General features: G+C 33.9%; 1 protein-coding gene across 1 annotated transcript in view; it reads left to right on the top strand.

Annotated features, from left to right (window-relative positions):
* Positions 1-1,221: 1,221 nt before the first annotated feature.
* psidin (phagocyte signaling impaired) overlaps positions 1,222-21,078 on the top strand; it is a 35,963-nt gene continuing 16,106 nt past the window's right edge. Inside the window, exons 1-10 of the mRNA XM_069827886.1 lie at positions 1,222-1,313; positions 1,497-1,582; positions 1,698-1,836; positions 2,042-2,373; positions 4,455-4,609; positions 6,712-7,007; positions 13,149-13,318; positions 14,853-15,016; positions 16,199-16,371; positions 17,953-18,122. Coding sequence (XP_069683987.1) covers positions 1,253-1,313; positions 1,497-1,582; positions 1,698-1,836; positions 2,042-2,373; positions 4,455-4,609; positions 6,712-7,007; positions 13,149-13,318; positions 14,853-15,016; positions 16,199-16,371; positions 17,953-18,122 — 1,746 coding nt within the window. The 5' untranslated portion in view covers positions 1,222-1,252. The remainder of the gene's footprint in view (positions 1,314-1,496; positions 1,583-1,697; positions 1,837-2,041; positions 2,374-4,454; positions 4,610-6,711; positions 7,008-13,148; positions 13,319-14,852; positions 15,017-16,198; positions 16,372-17,952; positions 18,123-21,078) is intronic.

Genomic DNA, 21,078 nt, shown 5'->3' with positions numbered 1-21,078 from the left:
ACAAAGTTAGAGCTGTGTGTATGTTTAGATGTCTGGTTTTATTTAATATTGGATAAAGCTCCACCATTCTAGAATTGGCAAGTCTGAGTTTTTGTAGTACATGTTCGGAGAAAGTGAGCCGTCTGTCTAGTGTTACTCCGAGATATTTAACTGAAGTTTTCCACTCGATTTGTGATCCATTTATGGCTAATTTTGTATGATTTATTCCCGGTCTATTGAATTTATTCCTTCTGCAAAATAAAATTGCTTGTGTTTTAGATATATTTAATTTAAGTCTCCATCTGAGGAGCCATGGTTCAATGTCACGTAGGTGACCTTGTAGCCTATTAATGGCAACAGTTGGCTTCCACGATGCCGTGAGAAATGCCGAATCGTCCGCGTATAGCGCTAGAATGCTATTATTGAAATTTTGATGAAAAGGTAGGTCATTAATATGAATTTGGAAAAGTATCGGTGCCAGAACGCTGCCCTGAGGCACTCCAGCGTTAATACCTCGCGACGTGGAGTGCACGTCGTTCAGTTTAACCTGGAACGTTCTGCCCCGAATATAATTGTCCAACAGCTTCACTAGGCGGCAATTTAAATTATTGTTAATTAATTTGTATATCAAGCCCGCATGCCATACCCTGTCAAAGGCTTGTGTATAATCTAGGAATATAGCCGCTACTGTTCGATTTAAATTGAATGCAGTGGTAATGAATTCCGTTGTTCGCAGCAATTGCTGTGTGCACGAATGACCTGAACGGAATCCAAACTGTTCGTTTCGGATGAGATCATTGTTTCCGATTTCGGATTTGAATCTTTTTTGAATGATCTTTTCCGCAATGTAAAATGTGTGCAGTGCAGTGTAAAATGGAAATGGAAATTTTGTTTTATATGCACCTTGTATATAGGCAACATTTCTTACTTCCTAGTTCTATTGGTTCTCAGAATTAATAACAGAGTACAGCACAGTCCTACTATGTGCTGCTATCTACTGTATGAATTATCAGTTTTTGCATTAGACTATCTTGATTAATGGAATAAATTCTTATTTTGGATTTTGCGTAATGTGTCATTCGTTCAATGAAGAGAGGTTTAATTCCGCTACTGCTTAATTAAAATTTTCAAAATATAAAGATGAAATCATAATGAGTAATATTCTGATCACATACGTAATCAGGGGTAATATTCAAATTTCCCGGCACATGTAGCAGACGATTCTGCGATTCTTCCCCCGTCTTGCGTTCAAAATCTGCATTTGTTGTCAAATATGGCTGCCAAGACACATGTGGATAGTAGTGTTGGGGAAAGAAGACTTCGTCCAATATATGGTAATAATGTAACACAGGCGACAGACACATGTTTATACCAAACCGTTTGAATCTAAATAAGGATATGCACGAAACTAGTTCCATCATTGTGACGTTTTTTCTGTAATATACCATATTATGTTTCATCTCATTGAATAGCATGTAAACACTTGTAGTAAAGTAATTAATTCTTCATTAATTTAGATTGGCTTGACAATGGGAACAATAAGAAGGCGCTGCAAGAAGCTGAAAAGGTCCTTAAGAAGCAGCCAAATTTCCAGTGCGCAAAGGTACAAGAAATATGTATTTGGAAGTGAAATTTGATCCATCTTTTGTTTTTAAATTATATTAGCTTAACGTTTAGAGTGATTTACTTCTGTCATAATACATTATTTTAATGTACAGGTCCTTAAGGCTCTTGCTCTACTTCGGTTAGGAAAGGAAGATGAATGTATCCAAGTTCTGGATGTTGTCAGAGCAGAAGTTCCATGTGATGACTCAACATTACAAGCTATGACTATCTGCTATCGGGAAATACATAATCGTAAGCTTGCAGGTTTAATAAATTGCATGTTTGTTATTTCAATAATACCTGTACTTTACGATAGAGATTATATTTCTTTGATTGCATGTATTCACATAGACAGGTATTTAGGAAAGTTTACGAGATTGATGTAGGCTACATTGAATTCATATTATGTAATGTTTGGGATTTGTTTTTAAGAATGAAATTCGTCTCTTTTTAACAGCTGAAAGGATATGTGAGATATATGAAGCTGCTACAAAGAAAGAACCGAACAATGAAGAACTACTTACTCATTTATTTATGTCGTATGTCCGTGTGGCTGACTACAAGAAACAGCAGCAGGCTGCAATGGCACTCTACAAGCTCAAACCAAAGAATCCATATTACTTTTGGGCGGTGATGAGTGTTGTCATGCAGGCATACAAGGCAGATGAAAAATTGGCCAAAAGTGTTGTACTACCTCTTGCCGAGAGGATGGTGAAGAAGTTTGTGAGCGAAGGGAAAATAGAAGCTGAGCAAGAAGTGCAACTTTATCTTATGATTCTGGAAATGCAGGTGTGATATACCTATGAGTCTTTATCGTTTACTATCTATAATGTATAGTGTGTTAAACGAGATAAATTAAAAATAATAGTGACAAAAATATAATTTATAATTAAGAGTGAATTTATGTCGATCACGACTAGGCTTGCATGAAGAATGAATCGGTGATTTCATGGAATTCCAAAACACTGCTTTCTTTCTTTCTTTCTTTCTTTCGGGAAAATTGGACCTTGATTCTCACACAAAAATTTAAAGATTAATACCAATTATTGTTAATGTTAGCCTAATGTAAACTTTTATTAATAAAAATAGGAATTCTTGTCGAGATCGAGAATAATTTTTGTATTATGGCTTAGTTAATTAACTTAGTACATTTACTGTCTTTATCAACGTAATAATTTTTGTATTATGACTTAATTAACTCACAAACAAACATTCTGAAGGGTGCAATTACGAGGCCTTCCAGAAAGTGATTTTCGCTGGGGTCGTGTACAAAAAAAAAAACGCAAAATTGCATGGAAAGATTTATTGAAATAGATACAGTAATTGTTGAGCTATTTGTTAACATAGCCTATCTCCCACAGGAATTGAGACATTTGTCATACCATGGGATCATTTTTGTATCGTGTCTTAGAAGTCAACTGCCTGGGATCAGAACCAGCGTTTGACAGCCATTTGCACCTCTCTGTCGATCATATGACATGACAAATGTCACATTTACGGTGGGGAATATGTTGGAAAATAGCTCAACAATTGCTGTGTCTGTTCCAATACATTTTTCCAATGACAATTGTGTTTCTTTCTGTTAGTGGCCCCTGTGCGAATTTATTTTTTTTACGGCCCTCGTAATTGCGGGTGAGTGGCCAAAATTTGCATGAACACTTCTTTCGACATTATTAACATGGTGAAAGAAAAAAATTTAACTTTTTTATCTTCCCCCGGCCACGCTTCCATACAGGGGCAGTGGCATTTCTCTAGGTTAGAGCCCAGTTTAGGTGTGTGTGTATTAATCGAAAATTAGGGGCTAGAAAATATTGAGAATAGGACGCATGCTTATATGACATTTTTTTCGATTAATACACACACCTAAACTAGGCTCTAACCGTAGAGAAATGCTGCTGCCCCTGTACGGAAGCGTGCCTGAAATGGCTGCTTTATATCCATAATAGCGAGGTGCTATATTGCACATAGATAGTTAAAACTTTTCACTTGTTCTAAATTATGACCCTTCAGTGTAATTTTTTAGTGTGTTCATGATTAATGAAGATCTTTGTAGAGCATCTTCATGATTTTCAATGATTACTACAGCGTCAGCATATAATAAAACATTTAAACTCATATACTGCTTTAATTTGATTCCTGAATGTACCAATTTTTTTCATCTCCTGATAGTGTCTTCAATATAGATATTGAAAAGATTAGGTGAAACCGTACACCTTTGTCTTACTCCCTTGTTCATAATCATTTCTTCAGTGTTTGTCTTCCCTGTATTTATTATTATTATTGAGTTGTACATGCTTTTATTACGAGTTAGGATTTTTGCGTAGTGTAGTGCAGTAATTATACCGTTTATATAACAAAAAGCAGTGTTAATAAAATTATGGATAAATTAAACTGTGAAATGTTTTCAAAATTACACCGATGATGAAATCTGCAGTATGTATTGTTAAGTAACTATTACTGGTACTTTTCATATCTCATGCATACGTTCAAAACACAGCATATCATTATATATTCCTAGTTTAACATTTTATGCATGATTATATCAAAGTTATGTAGCTATTTTATGTTATCTATTATCAATTTTAAGGTATATGTAAGTGTAGATAGTTGATGTGCTTTGTATTATTTATTTTATTGTCTTTTTAATTCTGATTTCTTACATGAATGCACATCTTCACAATAAGTTACTTGTGATGCTATTATAACTCGCATCATATAAATTTTTGCTCATAATTTGCCTATAAGTTATAAGAAAATGTCATGTAAATTCGTCCATTATATCATGAAGATTTTATTATTTGCAGAAAATGAATTTTATTCTGAATTTTCAGATAATATATCTTACTCTGATTTTTATTTTATACACTTAGGGTAAATTTGAAGAGGCATTGCAAGTTGTTGAGGGGCCGTTGGGCGAGAAGCTTGTTTCCTATGTCTTTGTTCCATTGAAGAGAGCCAGCTTGCTTATGAAATTGGAAAGGTGGCGAGACACAAATATTCTCTATAAGTTGCTTCTGAGGGAAGAGTAAGTACTGTATGTTGGTATCTTGCTTAAGAATAAAGGGATCTCTGCAAAAATGCATGCCATAATCTCATTTTTATTTATTAAATATGTATATTTGAAATAATGTAGCAGATCTAAGAAATTGAACTTCAAAGCAGAAGAATACTTCTACACTTCCCAACAAGAGTGCAAAATTAAATGAAAATATGATAGGGTCGACCTAATCGCGATCGGGTTTGTAGTGTGTCACCATCCCGATCACAATCAGGAGCTAAATCCTGTTTCCAGAACAAGATAATTGCACTGAGGCACGGCCCAGTGGACGAAAGTAACATTTTAGTAATCTTTGGTTTCGAATCACCTCAATTTATATTATTTAGGACGTCGTGATAGCTTCTGCTGTGGAATTTTGTTACCCCTTCCAGTGTATTATATGAAATAGAAACGAAAAGGAATGGCTAGCAAATGAATTTGGCTACTATTAGACATAGTGGAAAAATTTAATGCAGATGTGAGAAAAGTAAAAAGAAATATATTAACAAATGACGAATTATATATGTATGTTGTTGTTGTTTTCTAATGCCAGGCATTTGACAATAAAGTCATTTGACCTCTTGCACTCCAATATTTTTCAAAGATATTATGAAAATGGCAAGTTGTAGCCGATTTAAGTGAACACCATATTTTAACGTTTTGGTGGCTACTTCATTCACACACAACCCCCAGAATGTGTGGAGGACCACACCTGCTGTTGGTCGACGGGTCCACTGGATCTAGTTGGGAGATCTTGTTGATCACCAACTTTCCCTCCTTAAGCCACTGGAGGACGATTTTAGTGCCATAGCAGGTCAGCACTGGGAACAGAAAAGTAGAAAGAGTAGGAAGGAAAGTGAACTGAACCCCTAGGCCTCGAATGCTCTAATACTGTCGGGGTCGAAGAAAGTAAGAGTTCAGTCAGAGGAATGGATAGGAAAGGGTAAAGAGGGAATTAGGTATTGAATAGAGGAAAATTATACCAAATTCGGCCAATAACTCATCAAGCTGACCAGTGCTAATTGATGAGTAGCCCCTCCCTTTAGTTTAGCTCGTAAAATTATGCTTACTAACAGCTGCACCACGGGAAGGTAGGGATGGGACATTGGGTATTTGTCCAGGTTGGTTCCTTAAAGCCTTCAATGGGAAGGATTAATGGCTCTCCCCCCTGTATCCGACAGATACCGTTTTGCAGCCATATATATATAGACGTAGAGAGCAATAGAAGGCTGTTGAAAGATATTTCATTTCAATAAATAATGGATTACAAACTGGAACTGGTTTCTTTTTCAGATTTGCAATTTCAGTCTCCATTACGACGCTATCGTTGAGGTTAGGGTTGATTTTAAAAATATATTTTATTACAAAATAATATAAATTTTTGGCATGATGATACAAATTTTATAGGTTATAAAATCTCTTTTCAAAATAATATAAATAGTAATGATATAAATTGTATCAGTTTACATTGTAAAGCATATAACAATTTTAACAAATAAATTCCCATATCAAAAAAAAAAAAAAAAAAAAAAAAAACAATGAACAAACATCAAAAGAAAGTATGAACTTTAGGTGTTGTCCAGGAGGGAAACAAACATATACGTATGTACATAGAGAAAATTGTTTCCTCTATGGTAATTCAGCTGTTGACCAGACGGGACCTAGTGTGTCACCACATTTTCGGTAATCGCGATCGGACCTGATCGCAATAAGTGCTAATCGCGATTAGTACTGTAGTCTGTCACCAGTATTATATAGTACACATATTGTTTATCTCTGATGGTAATTCTACAATCTGTAGAAATGTTAGACCACTGCCGCATGGAGTAGGAATCATAATAATAATAATAATAATAATAATAATACATTCTGTGCAAAATCCATTAGAACCACTAGCCTTAGATTCTAATGAGCATTGATGAATTTCATCTGCAATTTAACAACAATTTCAATGAGTGCTGGTAGATTTCCTGATGATTTTAAGAATTAAAGTGCAATGTCGTCAATAAAATCAATGTTGAATTTAGAAAATGTCATTTGTTTAGTTTCTAATAAATATGATCTTATATTGAATACAATTTCTTTTGCAGTATGGATCGATGGTCGTATTATATGGACTACTTCACATCTGCCCTTGCATTGCTTGATTCTGGTCAAGATGATTCTTCTAAGGTCAAAGATAATACGACACCAGCTGATAGTGATGGTTGTATTGATGCAAGATGGCAGATAGCAGACAGTACCTTAGAAATGTGCAAAGATTTCCTGTCACTTGTACTCTCTGAGAATGAAGCTCTTTCGAGGCGATTGCGTGGACCATATCTCGCCTACTTAGAATTTTACAGAAGACTGCATGAGCGTGGGGACAAACCAGAAGAGCTTCTTGGTATGAATTTTACACTGGAATTAAGGCTTTATCTAATCACATAATTATATTTTTATGGTAGGCCCTATAAGTTTTAATCGAAATTTACACAGCCAGGTTCTATCCCGGTCCAGGTCAATGGCGTTTAAGTGTGTTTAAATGCGACAGAACTCCTGCAGGATAAAAATTCCGGCACATCGGCAACTCTAATGGGCCATAAGAATAAAACTGAAGGATTTCCTTCGAAGCAAGAGGTTGAAGTATAAGGATGTGCTCCGAAGCAAGAGGTTGAAGTATAAGCATATGCTTCGAATTGTAAGAATAACCTCTACCTTATCCTTCGACCTTATGCTTCTAAGACAGGAGCATGTGCTCACGAATGTTGTTGTATTGTTTCATGTTGCAGTACTGTGTATTTGTCGGCGCTCTTTGTCAGCTGAGTGCGGGTGTTCGGTTTCATAAAGAAATGTGATAAGCAGCAATGGTAGGCAACCCAAATGATAAAGCAAGTTTCCTTCTGATGCTAATAAACCACACTCATTTCAATCACAGTCCCGCACCGTGGCGTCGTGGTCTAAGGCATCTTGCCTAGGACTCGCGTTACGGAATGCACGCTGGTTCGAGTCCTCATGAGGGAAGAAATTTTCTCATAAAATTTCGGCCAGTGTATGGGTCCGGTACCCACCCAGCATCGTGATGCACTTGGGGAGCTACGATAGGTAGCGAAAATCCGGTTTCGCAAACCAGTTATGACGGCTGGGGGGATCATCGTGCTAACCACACGATACCTCCATTCTGGTTGGATGATCGTCCACCTCTACTTCGGCATGTGAACGTGAGGCCAGCAGCCGGCTGTTCGGTCTTGGCCCTTCAGGGCTGTTAAGCCATGGATTTACTTTTACTTTACATTTCAATCACAACTAAATAAGGATTCCACGTGGTTAAAACTGCATCTTCCGATTCAGACAGCGGTAGCTTTGTGCCCCTTGAAAGTACAATTATATTTTTAGCTACACATCCTGGAATATTAGAAAAAAGTGACAAGTTCCAGAAGTGAAAAGGAAAAAAAAGAGGTAGCATTTCAGAAAATGATAAAAATTATTGTAAGAAAATTCGGCATACTAATAAATTCCTCTTAACATGCGTCTTTGAAGTACCCATAACAGCATTATTAAATATTATAATTAAGCCTACTATAAGAAATACTGATAGTTAATTAAAGTTTCTACGTTAATCTGTGTGCATCAATAAAATACGAGTAGTAAAATTATACCAATGCAGTGACGTGAATGTATTTGAAGTCCTTTCAGTGGCAGGTTCCTCTTGCTCTTCAGTATTTCCATCTTCATTTAAATCCTATATATTGTCTGTAAAGTCATAATTATGATCATATAGGTACTTCACTAGTTTACATTGTGCAACACAAAGCAACAAACAATATGACTGTTGGGATGTTTGAGGCAGCATTGTACAGGCGTATTGTAGAATGGGAAACCTGCTTCATAGCTGGCCAAAGGAACGTTCTGTTATAAATAACTGTCTCTTTATTTAAAAATCCGATTTCGATATGATACCATGAGCCATGGTTCGAAGCCGTCACTCAGTAGGACAAGTATTTTTAAATCCACTGAACACATCACGAACTGACGAATTTTTCCTTATTCTACAGTCAAGAACGGACCCTGGCCAACTGCAACACTAGTAAAGCATTCTTTTGCTTTGCATGTAGCTTGCAACATACTCCTAATTTTATCACCATATCACCATGCTGTGTATGTTTAGCAATACGCACGAGTGCAGTCTAATACACTGATTACACTCGGAAAATTTAATTTCTATAACTATTCAGGTTTATATCTTGTAATGATGGTGACAACTTGAGCCATTTGTTCGCTTTTTCCGTTATATTTAAATACATTAATAATAGTTTTTCTCATAGTGGTCCAATGTATACCCATCTCTTCTGCAATACCGGAGCTCCAAGCCCTTCCTATATCAGCATCGGAAACCCGTACTACTCCCAAGAATTCACTCTAACCTATTTTTACTATTGCAGATAATAGATGAAATGGAATGTTGCAGGGAAACGGGAGTATCCCGAGAAAACTCTTTGCAACGTCTGATTTGTCTATCACAAATTCCAACACGACCTGGCCAAGGATCGAATCCGGGCCTCCGGGATTGTAGACAGCGCGCTAGCACTTGGGCCCCTCCTCTTATCTCCTGTGTTTCCTCCAGAAAATGTGATGTAATCCATTGGATATTTTCTTCATTAAGTATATATAAACTGTTATACTGCTCCCTAACAGTACACCAACGTAATTTGTAGTATTTTTCACGACGTAATGCGACTGGTAATTAAACCAAATCAGTAAACTACAGAGATGAGTCTGCTCCTGATCAGACTTCACTTTTTAGAAGGATATGCTTCGGAATCGAAGGATATGCTTCACTTTATTCATACATTTTTTCTAATTCTGAAGCAAAAGGTTGCGCTCCAAGCAAATGCTTCTTCCTGTGAAGCAAGTACTCTTTTCCTATTGCGTCATCAAGAGCAGAAGGTTTTGCTCTGCATTTTATTATTAAAATCTGAAGCACATCCTTCAAAATAGTAGAGTAAAAGGATATGCTCAACTTTATTCGTACGGCCCAATATAATCTCGACAGTTGCAAGCGTCATGAAATAAAACATAATTTAATTTACACAGGTACAGCATTACGAAATGTTTTATTACTACTACAGTGAAACTTCCCTTAATGGACACTTCCGAATAGCGAACTCCTCTCAATAGTGGACATTTTAAAATTCCCCTGCAAAATAACATTGGCCGTTATGGTAAAATTCTTTCAAATAGCAGACATTCTCAATAACGGACGTGGACACTGAAATGTATTTCCCAACAACAATTAAAACTTCGAAATAACGGACAGCGTGAAAGAAAAAAAGAAAAAGACTGTTGTAAATTAAACGGAATTCTTTGCAACAATCATTATCGTGCATTTGAACGTTCTTGTACTTTATTGAAGGTAAGCAGCACAGTTTGTTAGTTGTGATACTGTACGTGAGCAGTCCGTACTTTCTTAGTTTGTCAAGTTGAGTGTTCGGAAGTACAGTCACATTAAAAATGTCATAAAAACGTAAAAGTTTGTCACTAAAAGAGAAAGTGGATATTATAAAGCATAATGAGAAGAAGAAATTTAGTGTTCGTGAGCTGGCCACAAAGTTTAATGTGGGAAAAACTCAGGTTAGTGAAATTTTGAAAAATAAGGATGTTATTTTAAAATCATATACTGAGAATGCAATTCTAGATTTCTTTGTGTAAGGTGAAGTGGTACAGTGACTGATGTTTATTTTATTTACAAAACATTTACTGGTACGATTTCTCTCTGGATGAATACTGTAAACAATCTCACTGTCTATTGTACTGCACTGTACTGTAAAATATAGTGTTGAATATGTATGAGAAATTTTAATGTATTGTATACATACTAACGATTTTCTAAATAGCGGACACTTCCCAATAACGGACATTTAATTTTTCCCCTGCGGTGTCCACTATTGGGAAGTTTCACTGTACTACTACTACTGCTGCTGCTGCTGCTGCTGCCACCGTCACCACTGCTGTTATTCCTGTTAACAAAATAAAATACATTAGCACTAGCAGTTCAGTGTAAATGGATCATATATACTTCCGGCAATATGGCTGTTCAGTATGGAGTTCTGCGTCTTACAGCCAAATTAAGAGAATACAAACCATCCAAAATCAAGGCCTGGCTTAATAGCAGGCACTGGTATGTGTAGAACACCATACTGCCTTCTGATTTAGGATTTCCAGGGGTGAACACAATCCTCCGGAATAGCTACAGATGACTACACAGTTTCTTGATCATCATAAAAATCCTTTGATTCCAGAAAATCATCCACTTGCACCGTCATTTCGAAGATTGAAAAGGAAAAGACATACAGATATAATATTGTACGATTGTTGTATAAATCGTTTTAATGTCTGGACCATCACAGAATGGCTTCCCGAATACCTGTTCCCTGTGTTTTTAATATTAATTTCTAAGCTCAACTATAATGTATATTTTATACATACGAGGTGTGTTCTCAAAGTAAGTTCCAAAAGGGTTTAGTAAGTAAACGGGAAGATATTTACAAACCATTTTTGTTGCATTGTATTCCCCACACTTCAATTACTTCTCAACATAATCTCCACCATTATTGAGGCATTTATTGAGTCATGGCACAAGTCTTTCTATCCCCTCATTGTAGAATTCGTCCGGCTGCAATGCGAACCACTCCCGCACTGCTGTTTTCACTTCATCGTCGCCATCAAAATGTTGACCACCGAGGAACTTCTTGAGGTGCAAGAAGAGATGAAAGTCACTTGGAGCCAAATCCGGGCTGTAGGGGGGATGGTCAATTTGTTCCCAGCCAAATTTCGAGATTAGATTTTGGGTGTCACGAGCTGTGTGTGGCCATCTCCTGACCATTCCATCACTAATAGCATCATCATCACCACCATACACCTCACAAAGCTGACGATGAATGTCAGCTGGTTTGAACGTTTCTCGCATTCAAGAAACGGATAACAGACCGCATCTCACAGACGGTGGAGTGCTCGATCACTTTAAACATTTCAACTGACCACAACTAACCACACACACGGACTGAAGCTCTGAAACTGCATGCACAGCTTGCCTGAAGAAGAAAACACTCATGCACAAAATAACGATTGCAGCGATGCGACGGCTATAATAAACAGAACTTACTTTAAGAACACGCCTCGTACAATTAAGTTTTCTTAGACTACAAAAAAAAAGAAGAAGAAGAAATCAGTTTTAAATGTGGCTGAATTGAGTTCAGATTCACATTTTATTTTTATATTTATATTTTTGCGTATTCAGCTTAAGAACACATGAACTACAGACAGTCACAATGTATCGAAGATTATATTATTGCATTGGCAGATATTTTTTCATAGCCAGTAGTAATGTTGTGAGGAGAGACAGGGAAACCTACACACACAAACAAATTACTAGGACAGCACTTAAGTAATATCATTTGAGGAAGAAACTTAGGCTACGATTTAATTGTAATATATTGAATGTGAAACTTTGTACATTTTTATCGAACTCTGAAAAAAAACGCATAGGTGAGAAAAACTGAAATGACATTTAATAACATCTGAAATAGATTTTTGAAGACTGTATAGGAAGAAAGAGTTAAGTCAATTAGTAAAAATTTTCACAAGAGAAATTTATAACTTCACAATTTTATTAAACCATCTTTGAGTCTGTAATACAGTACCGGTACTCAAATTTATAACATATATTCTTGAAGAACAAAAAATTATTTGTAGAAAATCTTAGCTGCTTAGAACTAAAGTTGTCTGATATATTGCATTTCATACTCTAATTCAGAAAATTCTATGACATTGACTTACTTTGATCTTCTCGGTGTAATTTTCATTATTAACATGTGATTATTTTACAAAAAACAGACTGCTTGCTCCTAAGGAATAAACCATGACTTCATATTGTGATAACTCTTCCATAATTTATTCATTTACATCATGATGTGTCATGAAATATTTCACCATTTCTAAAGCATTTCTTTAGAGGACACAAGATTGTTGGAGGAATATATGAGCAGCTTCGAATTTCCTCGAATTTCAAAATGGACCACATTTTACATTTTCACAGCAAACCTAATTTCGAACAAAATGGCTTTAGAACATATAAATGTCGTTTTGTATTTTCCAGAGTACAAAATACGATCATATAAATGTAAAATGTAAAAAATGTATAAACAAATAACATATAACCAAAATAAATTAACATGAAAAGTAAAGGAATTTTGCCGCTGCTTCAGAAAAAAGAAATGCATAAGTCTGAAATCTTGCTGGATTTTTTTATTTCAGTGAGTAAATATTGATATATCTAAATTAAAACAATGTACATTTTTGGATATAGGCTAGATTTTTATTTATTTTAGGAACTTGTATTGTTTTCTCCTCAAGTCTTAAAACAACGTTATATGAATGTATTGTTATGTTATAATTGTGCTTTAAAAATATTATTCTCCAGTTTTCTGTGATAACAGAAATAATTTCATTAAATGTATTGTATTTTAATGAAGTTCTTTCATTTATACAGGTGATATAGTTGAACTATTTATGAGATACTTCCGTAACTTTGGAGATAAGCCATGCTGTGTGTCAGACCTTAAGATGTTTCTCCCTCTTTTGCCAAATGATCGCACGAAAGATTTCATCGAGAAAGTAAAAGAAGCTGTTGGCCTTAAGGAAGGAGAGTTGCCGTCATCGGTATGCTAACATTGCTACATTATTAGTAATGAATATGAGTAGTGATATTATTTGATCTGACTTAAGTAAAATATGGTGCTGTCGAAAAGTTTCAGGATTAATTGAATACAAATGAAGTGGCTTAGCCTTTGATTTGTAAACCCTTCACCAATCATCTCGTCACTTCCGCCATTTCGGAAACGTCCCTGAAAATAATTTTTTGCACATCGTTAAATGTCCACTGCATTTCAGCCTGAAGTCCTATGATGTTGTGAAATAGTCTTACTTTTAGCTCTTTTTTAAATGATTGAAAGATAAAATATTCACATTATGGAAGATAAACTTACTATGGGCGTAAGGAACAACAGTTATTTTGTTTTTGGCCAGGAAGGTGGGAACATAAAAGGCTGTATGGGTTGGGACAGAAAAATTCTGAGTCTTCCACAAGTGTAGCCTTGAACATGTTCTATACACTGCTCCAGACTTGGAAGCATAATCTTTTCCTTAACTTTTCTATTGTTCTGTTAAAAATATATATATATATATATATATATATATATATATATATATATTTTTTAATTAACATGTAACTTTTATGCTCTTGTATCTGCTCTGTTCATTGTTGGCAGCCCGCGATTGCAATAAACTTATGTATATATATATATATATATATATAAGGTCTTGGAGATTGTGGATTTTTTCATTGAGTGGATTGGTCTTTATGTTACATTCATAAATTAAAGTTTCGTCTCCTGTAATTGCTTTTTCCATAAGTTGGGTGGGTGGGTGCGTGCGCACTTTTCTTTTTTTGCAATATCTGACATGTTCTAAGTATCCGAAAGAATGTGATGAATAGAACTATGATAGATTCCCGTTATGGCAGCAGTACTATCAGTTCTAAATCTTTTATGTCGCACTTTTTCATGTTTTCATCATCGACACTTTTTTTTAAGTCTTTTATCTTCATATTCACATGTCGTCTGTCCATTTTTATAGCATGACTACCATTTAAAACATCGAATTAGACTCATGGACTACAGCAAGCGTGTTGTGAGATTGTGTTACAGAAAAAATCGCAATTTGCCAATGACCTGGCACTGAATAAAAATTCACAGCCCAAGAACTATTTGCATTTCAACATTTTCAACACAAATTTTAGTAAGCTTCTGAACAGTGTTATTTACTATGCATCACAGCTCACTCCAGCATACGTGATGGTCAATAGCAAGGCTTTGTGATCATTCCCAGAACTTAAAGACTGCACCATGTATAAGTATATTTTTAAATATATTTTGACGTTTTTTAAACGTGGAAATACATGAATAATTGTCGCGTTTGTAAAGAAAGTTGAAATGTGGATTTAATTATTGTTTATAGCTTTATTTAATGTATGTAGTTCTCATTGTTACTTTAACATTCTTCAATGGGCAAAATTATATTTATGTAATGTTATGTATGTATGTATCAATCTATCTATGCATGTGACGCATAAAATCTCTTCATGTTTCATCAAAACATATGTTTTTTTTTTTTTTCTGTGTATGTTGTATTGCAGGTTAAACAAATGCAACAGCATATTAGCAGTGTCCAGTTGAGCCGATGTGTTGGTTGCCACTTGGACCTTAGTGTTACAGATAAGCTGGCATTGGCATCGTCTCTACTTCAATATTATGACCATGGACACAGTTTTAATAGAGATATACAGCATACAGAGTTCGCGTGAGTTTGATTGTATTTCATCTTACACTATTTCTAATTTTAAATCACTGTGTCCTGTAACTCCAAGTTTTATTCTTACTTTGCCACTGTTCGAAGTGTAGGGAGAAAAAATAGTGATACCAGTACTGTGGAAAGTCGATTTCGAGATTTTAATTGGAAATATACCTTTATTTACTACAATAACAGAAAGTAACAGTTTTCTAAATAGTTTTGCATAAGAAAAATAAGCCTTTTCTGAACACTATGAAATAAAGTAACTTTATTTCGCATTTCAAGGCCAACTCTGTCATATCACTTGTCATATAGAAACAAAATGCTATTGCTATTAGGCCCATAACACACTACACTGAGAAATATGTATATAATGTGTGGAGACAGCTAGCAATGCGTATGTCTTCACACTATAGCAAGAAATTTGTTGCTACACAGTGGAGCCATCTTTGTATAGATAATTAAAACACGAATTATTTTTTATTTGTTTGAATTGAAATGATCATTTTAGTCAAAATGTTAAAATTGTGATAGGGTATGATTCTGCGAACAGATAGATGTCTAACAGACAGAGATTATACACAATTCCTTTGATACAAGGTTATGTGGAAATACAGTGTCAGTTTTATTAGTAATATGTTTTAAGAAAATTATTTATTTATTTAAATAGAATAGTTTATATAACATTGTTGTATGTAATTCCATATTTTCAGTGAATTATTTATTAACTTATTTATTTATTCATTCATCCATTTTTTACATTATTTATTTTTGTATTATTATTATTATTAATGAAGTGGCTGTTTTAGTCATTTTTATGTTTATTTTTGGGAGGTATAAAATTTAATTTAAAGGCAAACAAGTTTCAGAAAAATGACCAGGTATTGTTATTGGAATATGGACTTCTTATGTATAAATATTTGTTATATTAGATGTAGACCTAGATAGTAAACATTATTTAAATATGGATATATTACTACCACAATTTTGAAAGATATTGCTTTACTGTTATGAATCTATGAAAACCTCTGTTTGAATAATGACATTCAAGAAAATCTCTTATGATGTCATTTAAATATTCTAAAGTTGTATTGAATCTGTCGTAAAGGAATTAAAAAAAAAAAGTGAGTGAAAGTACAGTATATTTCAGTATATATTTTTTATTGTAATTTATAATGTTCTTTTATATAGGTGTAATGATCCATATGCACTTATGGCCGCACACATCCTGTATGATGTATGGGTGGAGACAGGAAGCAGTCAGCATATTTATGATGCCATCCTAGTCCTTGAATATGCTCTTACAATCAGTCCATCAAACTTCCATGTGAAGCTTCTATTGTTACGATTCTACACTGTTCTGGGTTAGTTTGAAAATCTTTTGATCATAACTTTTATTCCTACTGTTACATCAGTATCATTTGTTTTCTGACTGACTGGTAATGTTCAGTTTTGTGCAACTTTAATGGTAATATAAATAATGTGTACAGGAGAGAGAATACTTTCCTTTTCTTGATATCCTGTGTATAAATTTTCTTCTGAAGAGTAGATTGTTAGCTTGCATCGAAATTAATAATTTCGTCTTCAACAATTTATTTGTGCAGTTTTCTGCAAAAAAAAATTATATATTTTTATAAGACTCAAAATGTTCATTATATCAAGTTAGTTGCAAATGCAAATGTGTGTGTTTTTAATTGCTTTATGCTCGACCATGCCGAAGTGTAGTAATTATACACCTGGTAGCAGTCCTTTAATGCATGTCATTAAAGTACACCTACTCATTAAAGTACAGGTTTTCAGCCAATGACAAGTCAGCTTTGTACCGTTATAAAACCTCAGCCAATGACAAGTCAGCTTTGTACCGTTATAAAACCGCAAGTATAGATTATTCTCGGATATGCAATCGAAAGAGAATTAGCGAAAAGTCACGGAGGCTGGAAATCCAATACTGTCGCAGAAGGTTATGTTCTGTTACTATAATAATTAGCGTTAATTGTAAATAATATTCAAATAAATTCAATTTGTCATCTCGTTTTTCAATGTTATATCAAAGTTAATATTTAAATCTGTGCTTCAGTGGCTGGTCATGATAATATCTTTGAAAAATATTGGAGTGCAGAAGTATTCATATTATGGTTATGTAAGTGAGGAGCGGAACTGACCTGAATTGTGAGATGTGCGCAGACGCGAAAGTATTGATTTTTTCCGAAGCACGAATGTCATTGACCTTGATATAACGTAGAGAATAAGATGAACATTAGCCTTGATATAATCTGGAAATTGATTTAGAATTGAAAAACGAGATGACAAATTTAATTTATTTGAATATTATTTACAATTAACGCTAATTATTATAGTAACAGAACATAACCTTCTGCGACAGTATTGGATTTCCAGCCTCTGTGACTTTTCACTAATTGTCTTTTGATTGCATATCCGAGAATAATCGATACTTGCGATTTTATAATGGTACAATGGCGATTTCTCATTGGCTGAACAACTGAATTATAATGAATAGGCGTACTTTAATGAGGTGCATTAAAGGGCTACTACCAGGTGTATAATTACTACATTTCGGCATGGTTGAGCATAAAATTTTTTGCAATAGTTAGTGACTGACTTTAGTGACAATGTATTTTCCATAGATGAAAGTATACTTTTTTTTTAATATTTTACCATTATGAAGATGGTCTTTTTTTTAATTTAAGGTCATTTTATAGGCCATTTTTCTGTGACTTTAAGGTCATCAACTTCCGAGCCCTATTTATAATTAACTTTACATACATAATATTAATGGTATTTATTATTTCTGTTGCACATTTTAAGATTTCTGCACATTTTCCGTCCTTAATGTTGTATTTCATGCAACAAACTAATGTTACCAAAATGAGAAGATATTTTGAATTACTTCTTTACCCTCAATTTATGAAATTGTGTCTGTACAGGAGCTGGTGGTGCTGCTCATAGAATATATGAGCTGTTGGATGTGAAACATATGCAGTTGGACTCTTTGGGATATTATCACTGTAATCATATTTTTGTTACCGGCCAGTTCGCAGCAACTTCAGCACTCTATGAAGCAACACTCAAGTTTTTTACAGGAAATTACAAGGATGTAAGTGGAGACCACTTTTGCATACATTATAGAAGACAAGACTAAGGACCCATTCACAATGAAAACTTTAATATTAACAGGGGCACATAAACATATGACATGAACATGACGTTCACTTTACCATTCACAATGCCAACAGGTTGCTAACTCCAAAATAAAATAATTAAGTGTGGCAAATAAAAATGGATGCTTCGATGATGAATGATGATGTAACAGTGCAATTTGTGTTCCTACACAAAAATAAAATATCTTATACAAATAATATTACTACTTAAATGTTTACATTTCTCATAATATAAGACACTACATATTAATAATATTGTAATTAGAACCTACCTTCAGATTTCATTTCGTTTCCATATATTTTCTTTTAACAAAATGTCTTAATATGATTTGTGTTTCTTTGTCATAGAGACAACAGTGGCTTTGAAAGAAAATGACCAGTTTCTCATCAAATAAATCCATTTTATCGCATCGTTTTTTTTTGTTCCTGTGCAGTGTGATAGTGTTTTTTTTTTCTCGTACCACGTTAGCAGCTGTAGTCATTGTTAATGATTATGTAAGCCAGTATGAATGGATCCATTAAATAAACTAACTCCAAACTTTTGTGTTCGCATTATGTTTGCGCCTATTTTTCATTGTGAATGGGCACTAACTGTGTAGAATCATGCCACACTTGTTACTTTCGATTAGTCTCAAAATAATAGACAAGCTAATCATTTATGACTTGTTATAATTATATGTTGTCATAAATATTGAAATATTATTTAAATAATCTTTTAAAACGTAATGTAGTAATCGTTTTCACACATTCAGTTGTATGTATCTCATTTTAAATGATGAAATATTGCAAGACTAGATTCACTCCTCCTATTGAGGTGAGACTGGTCAACAACAAAAGTTTTAAAAAATGAAGTTGAAGACAATGCAGGATGTTTACATTAGGTAGATAGGATTCTGAAAAATAGAAGATTTTAAAATTAAATCAGCACTTTGCTAGGATGTAACTTTATATGATTAACACTTAGAACTGAAAATGTTTATCGGATTTGCCACATGTTACAGTACTATAGCTTTTTAAAATACTTTAAACCGTTCTTTATTTATTTATTTTATATTTTTAGAATAGAAATGCTGTGCTTGATTGTGGAAAATTTGTAAAATACAGAATGAAATATTATAATGTATAGTAATTAAAATATAAGGGCTATTCCATCTCAAATCGACCAAAATATAGAGAAAATTGACCTTGCAATTTTTAAATACAATGAAACTTTTTCTGTCCGTAGACAACTGTGATATAATGCTTTGTGCAAAGTTTGAGGCATCAGAACTTAATAGTGTTTAAATTAATAATATTTAAATTTATCGTATTTTCATAAAATTAGCAACTTTAAACTGTTGTGGCTCCGAAACCCTTTCACCCAATCATCAAAATCATGGTTTATTTTGATGCTGAGAAGTTAAAGTTTATATTGACATGTAAACAGTTTTTCTTACTTTTTATGGAAATGGAGAAATTGAGATTTTTCTTCATTACAACGCCTTTGGCAACGAAAAAATATTTTTAAAATATATGGTTAGATTCAGCATTGAAAGTACAAATAAACATATTTTTTACTGGTGGTACGTTGTTAAGAAAGTATTGAAAATATCAAATAAAGAAAATAAATAGTACACGCGTGAACTAACCAGCTGACTGTGAGATGGGAAGTAGTCGAGACAAGCAAGGCCAGGAGACATAAACACGTGATGATTCCTTTAGCAGTCGTAGCTGGGCTAGCTTTACCACAAGTTTTCATAAACACAGGAGAAAAATGACGCCCAATGCTTGCTTATCTACAGCTCTCGGCCATTGCGCCGTTCAAGTCTAGGCGTGTGAAAATAATCTATTTAATACCCTCGAAACTTATTGCCATACCACTAAGCAAACAATGCGGAATCCCTCTTAATACTGCAAGGTTTTTTCTCAATATTTTTTTACATTTTTACAAATGATCAAAAGGCCTAAAAACAAGTAAAATCAGATTATCTGTCTCTCTGTGTACAATAAAAATAAGCATTACTTCTTAACATAACCTACCAAATGTCAGCTTCGAAATAAGCTCTCGTTCAATGTTCTGCAGTAAATGGTTCCAGAGTTCTGAGTGCTGAAAGAGGCTTGTTTTTATAAAATACGCTAAATTTGTCGCTCAATAATACGAAAACTGTTTGACTTTCGGTAGTATATTTTTGAAAATGCACTCCCCTCAGCACCTTGTATAAGTAGGGAAAAAATTAGAGTATAAAAAAAATGCGAGGTTTTTTACCGATCGATTTCATATGGAATAGCCCGTATGCAGTACTCTCAATTAAAAGAAAGAAACATGTCTTCTAGAAGTCTGTAATTTTATTTATTTTTTTTTTTTATTATTTATTTATTTATTTTTTTTTTTTTGCAAAACATTTCATCTGAAAGTCATACTCATTTGTTCCTTAACAAAACTAAATTCATGGCATACATAATTTTCTTTTTACCACTCGATTTTTGTGACATGACTCTTCCACACTTATTTTTTTTTATTATTTATTTTATTTTATTTTTTTATTATTATTATTATTATTATTATTATTATTTTTTTATTTATTTATTTATTTATTTTTTTTTTGCACCTTGCTTCATTGTACTTTATGTGACACAGTTTGCAAACTGAATGTCTGAAAATACAGTCAGAATTGAATATCTGGATTACAATATGGTACACAACTTGGCCTGCTATTGTTTGTATCTTGGCTCTTAATTTGTTTTTGCCATAGTAACTGAAAATGGTATTGATCACTAATGACCTTATTTCTCTCAACAACAGTTTCTATTTAATGTAGGACAATCCTCTGTGTTTAGAATTCCAAATCTTGGCTTATAAAATGCTTTTGTCACAGTAAATGAAAACAGTATTGGACACTTACGTCATTACCA

This window comes from Periplaneta americana, chromosome 6, assembly GCF_040183065.1.
Source record: "Periplaneta americana isolate PAMFEO1 chromosome 6, P.americana_PAMFEO1_priV1, whole genome shotgun sequence".
NCBI lineage: Eukaryota > Metazoa > Arthropoda > Insecta > Blattodea > Blattidae > Periplaneta > Periplaneta americana.
This window is presented reverse-complemented; position numbering and strand designations above follow the sequence as displayed.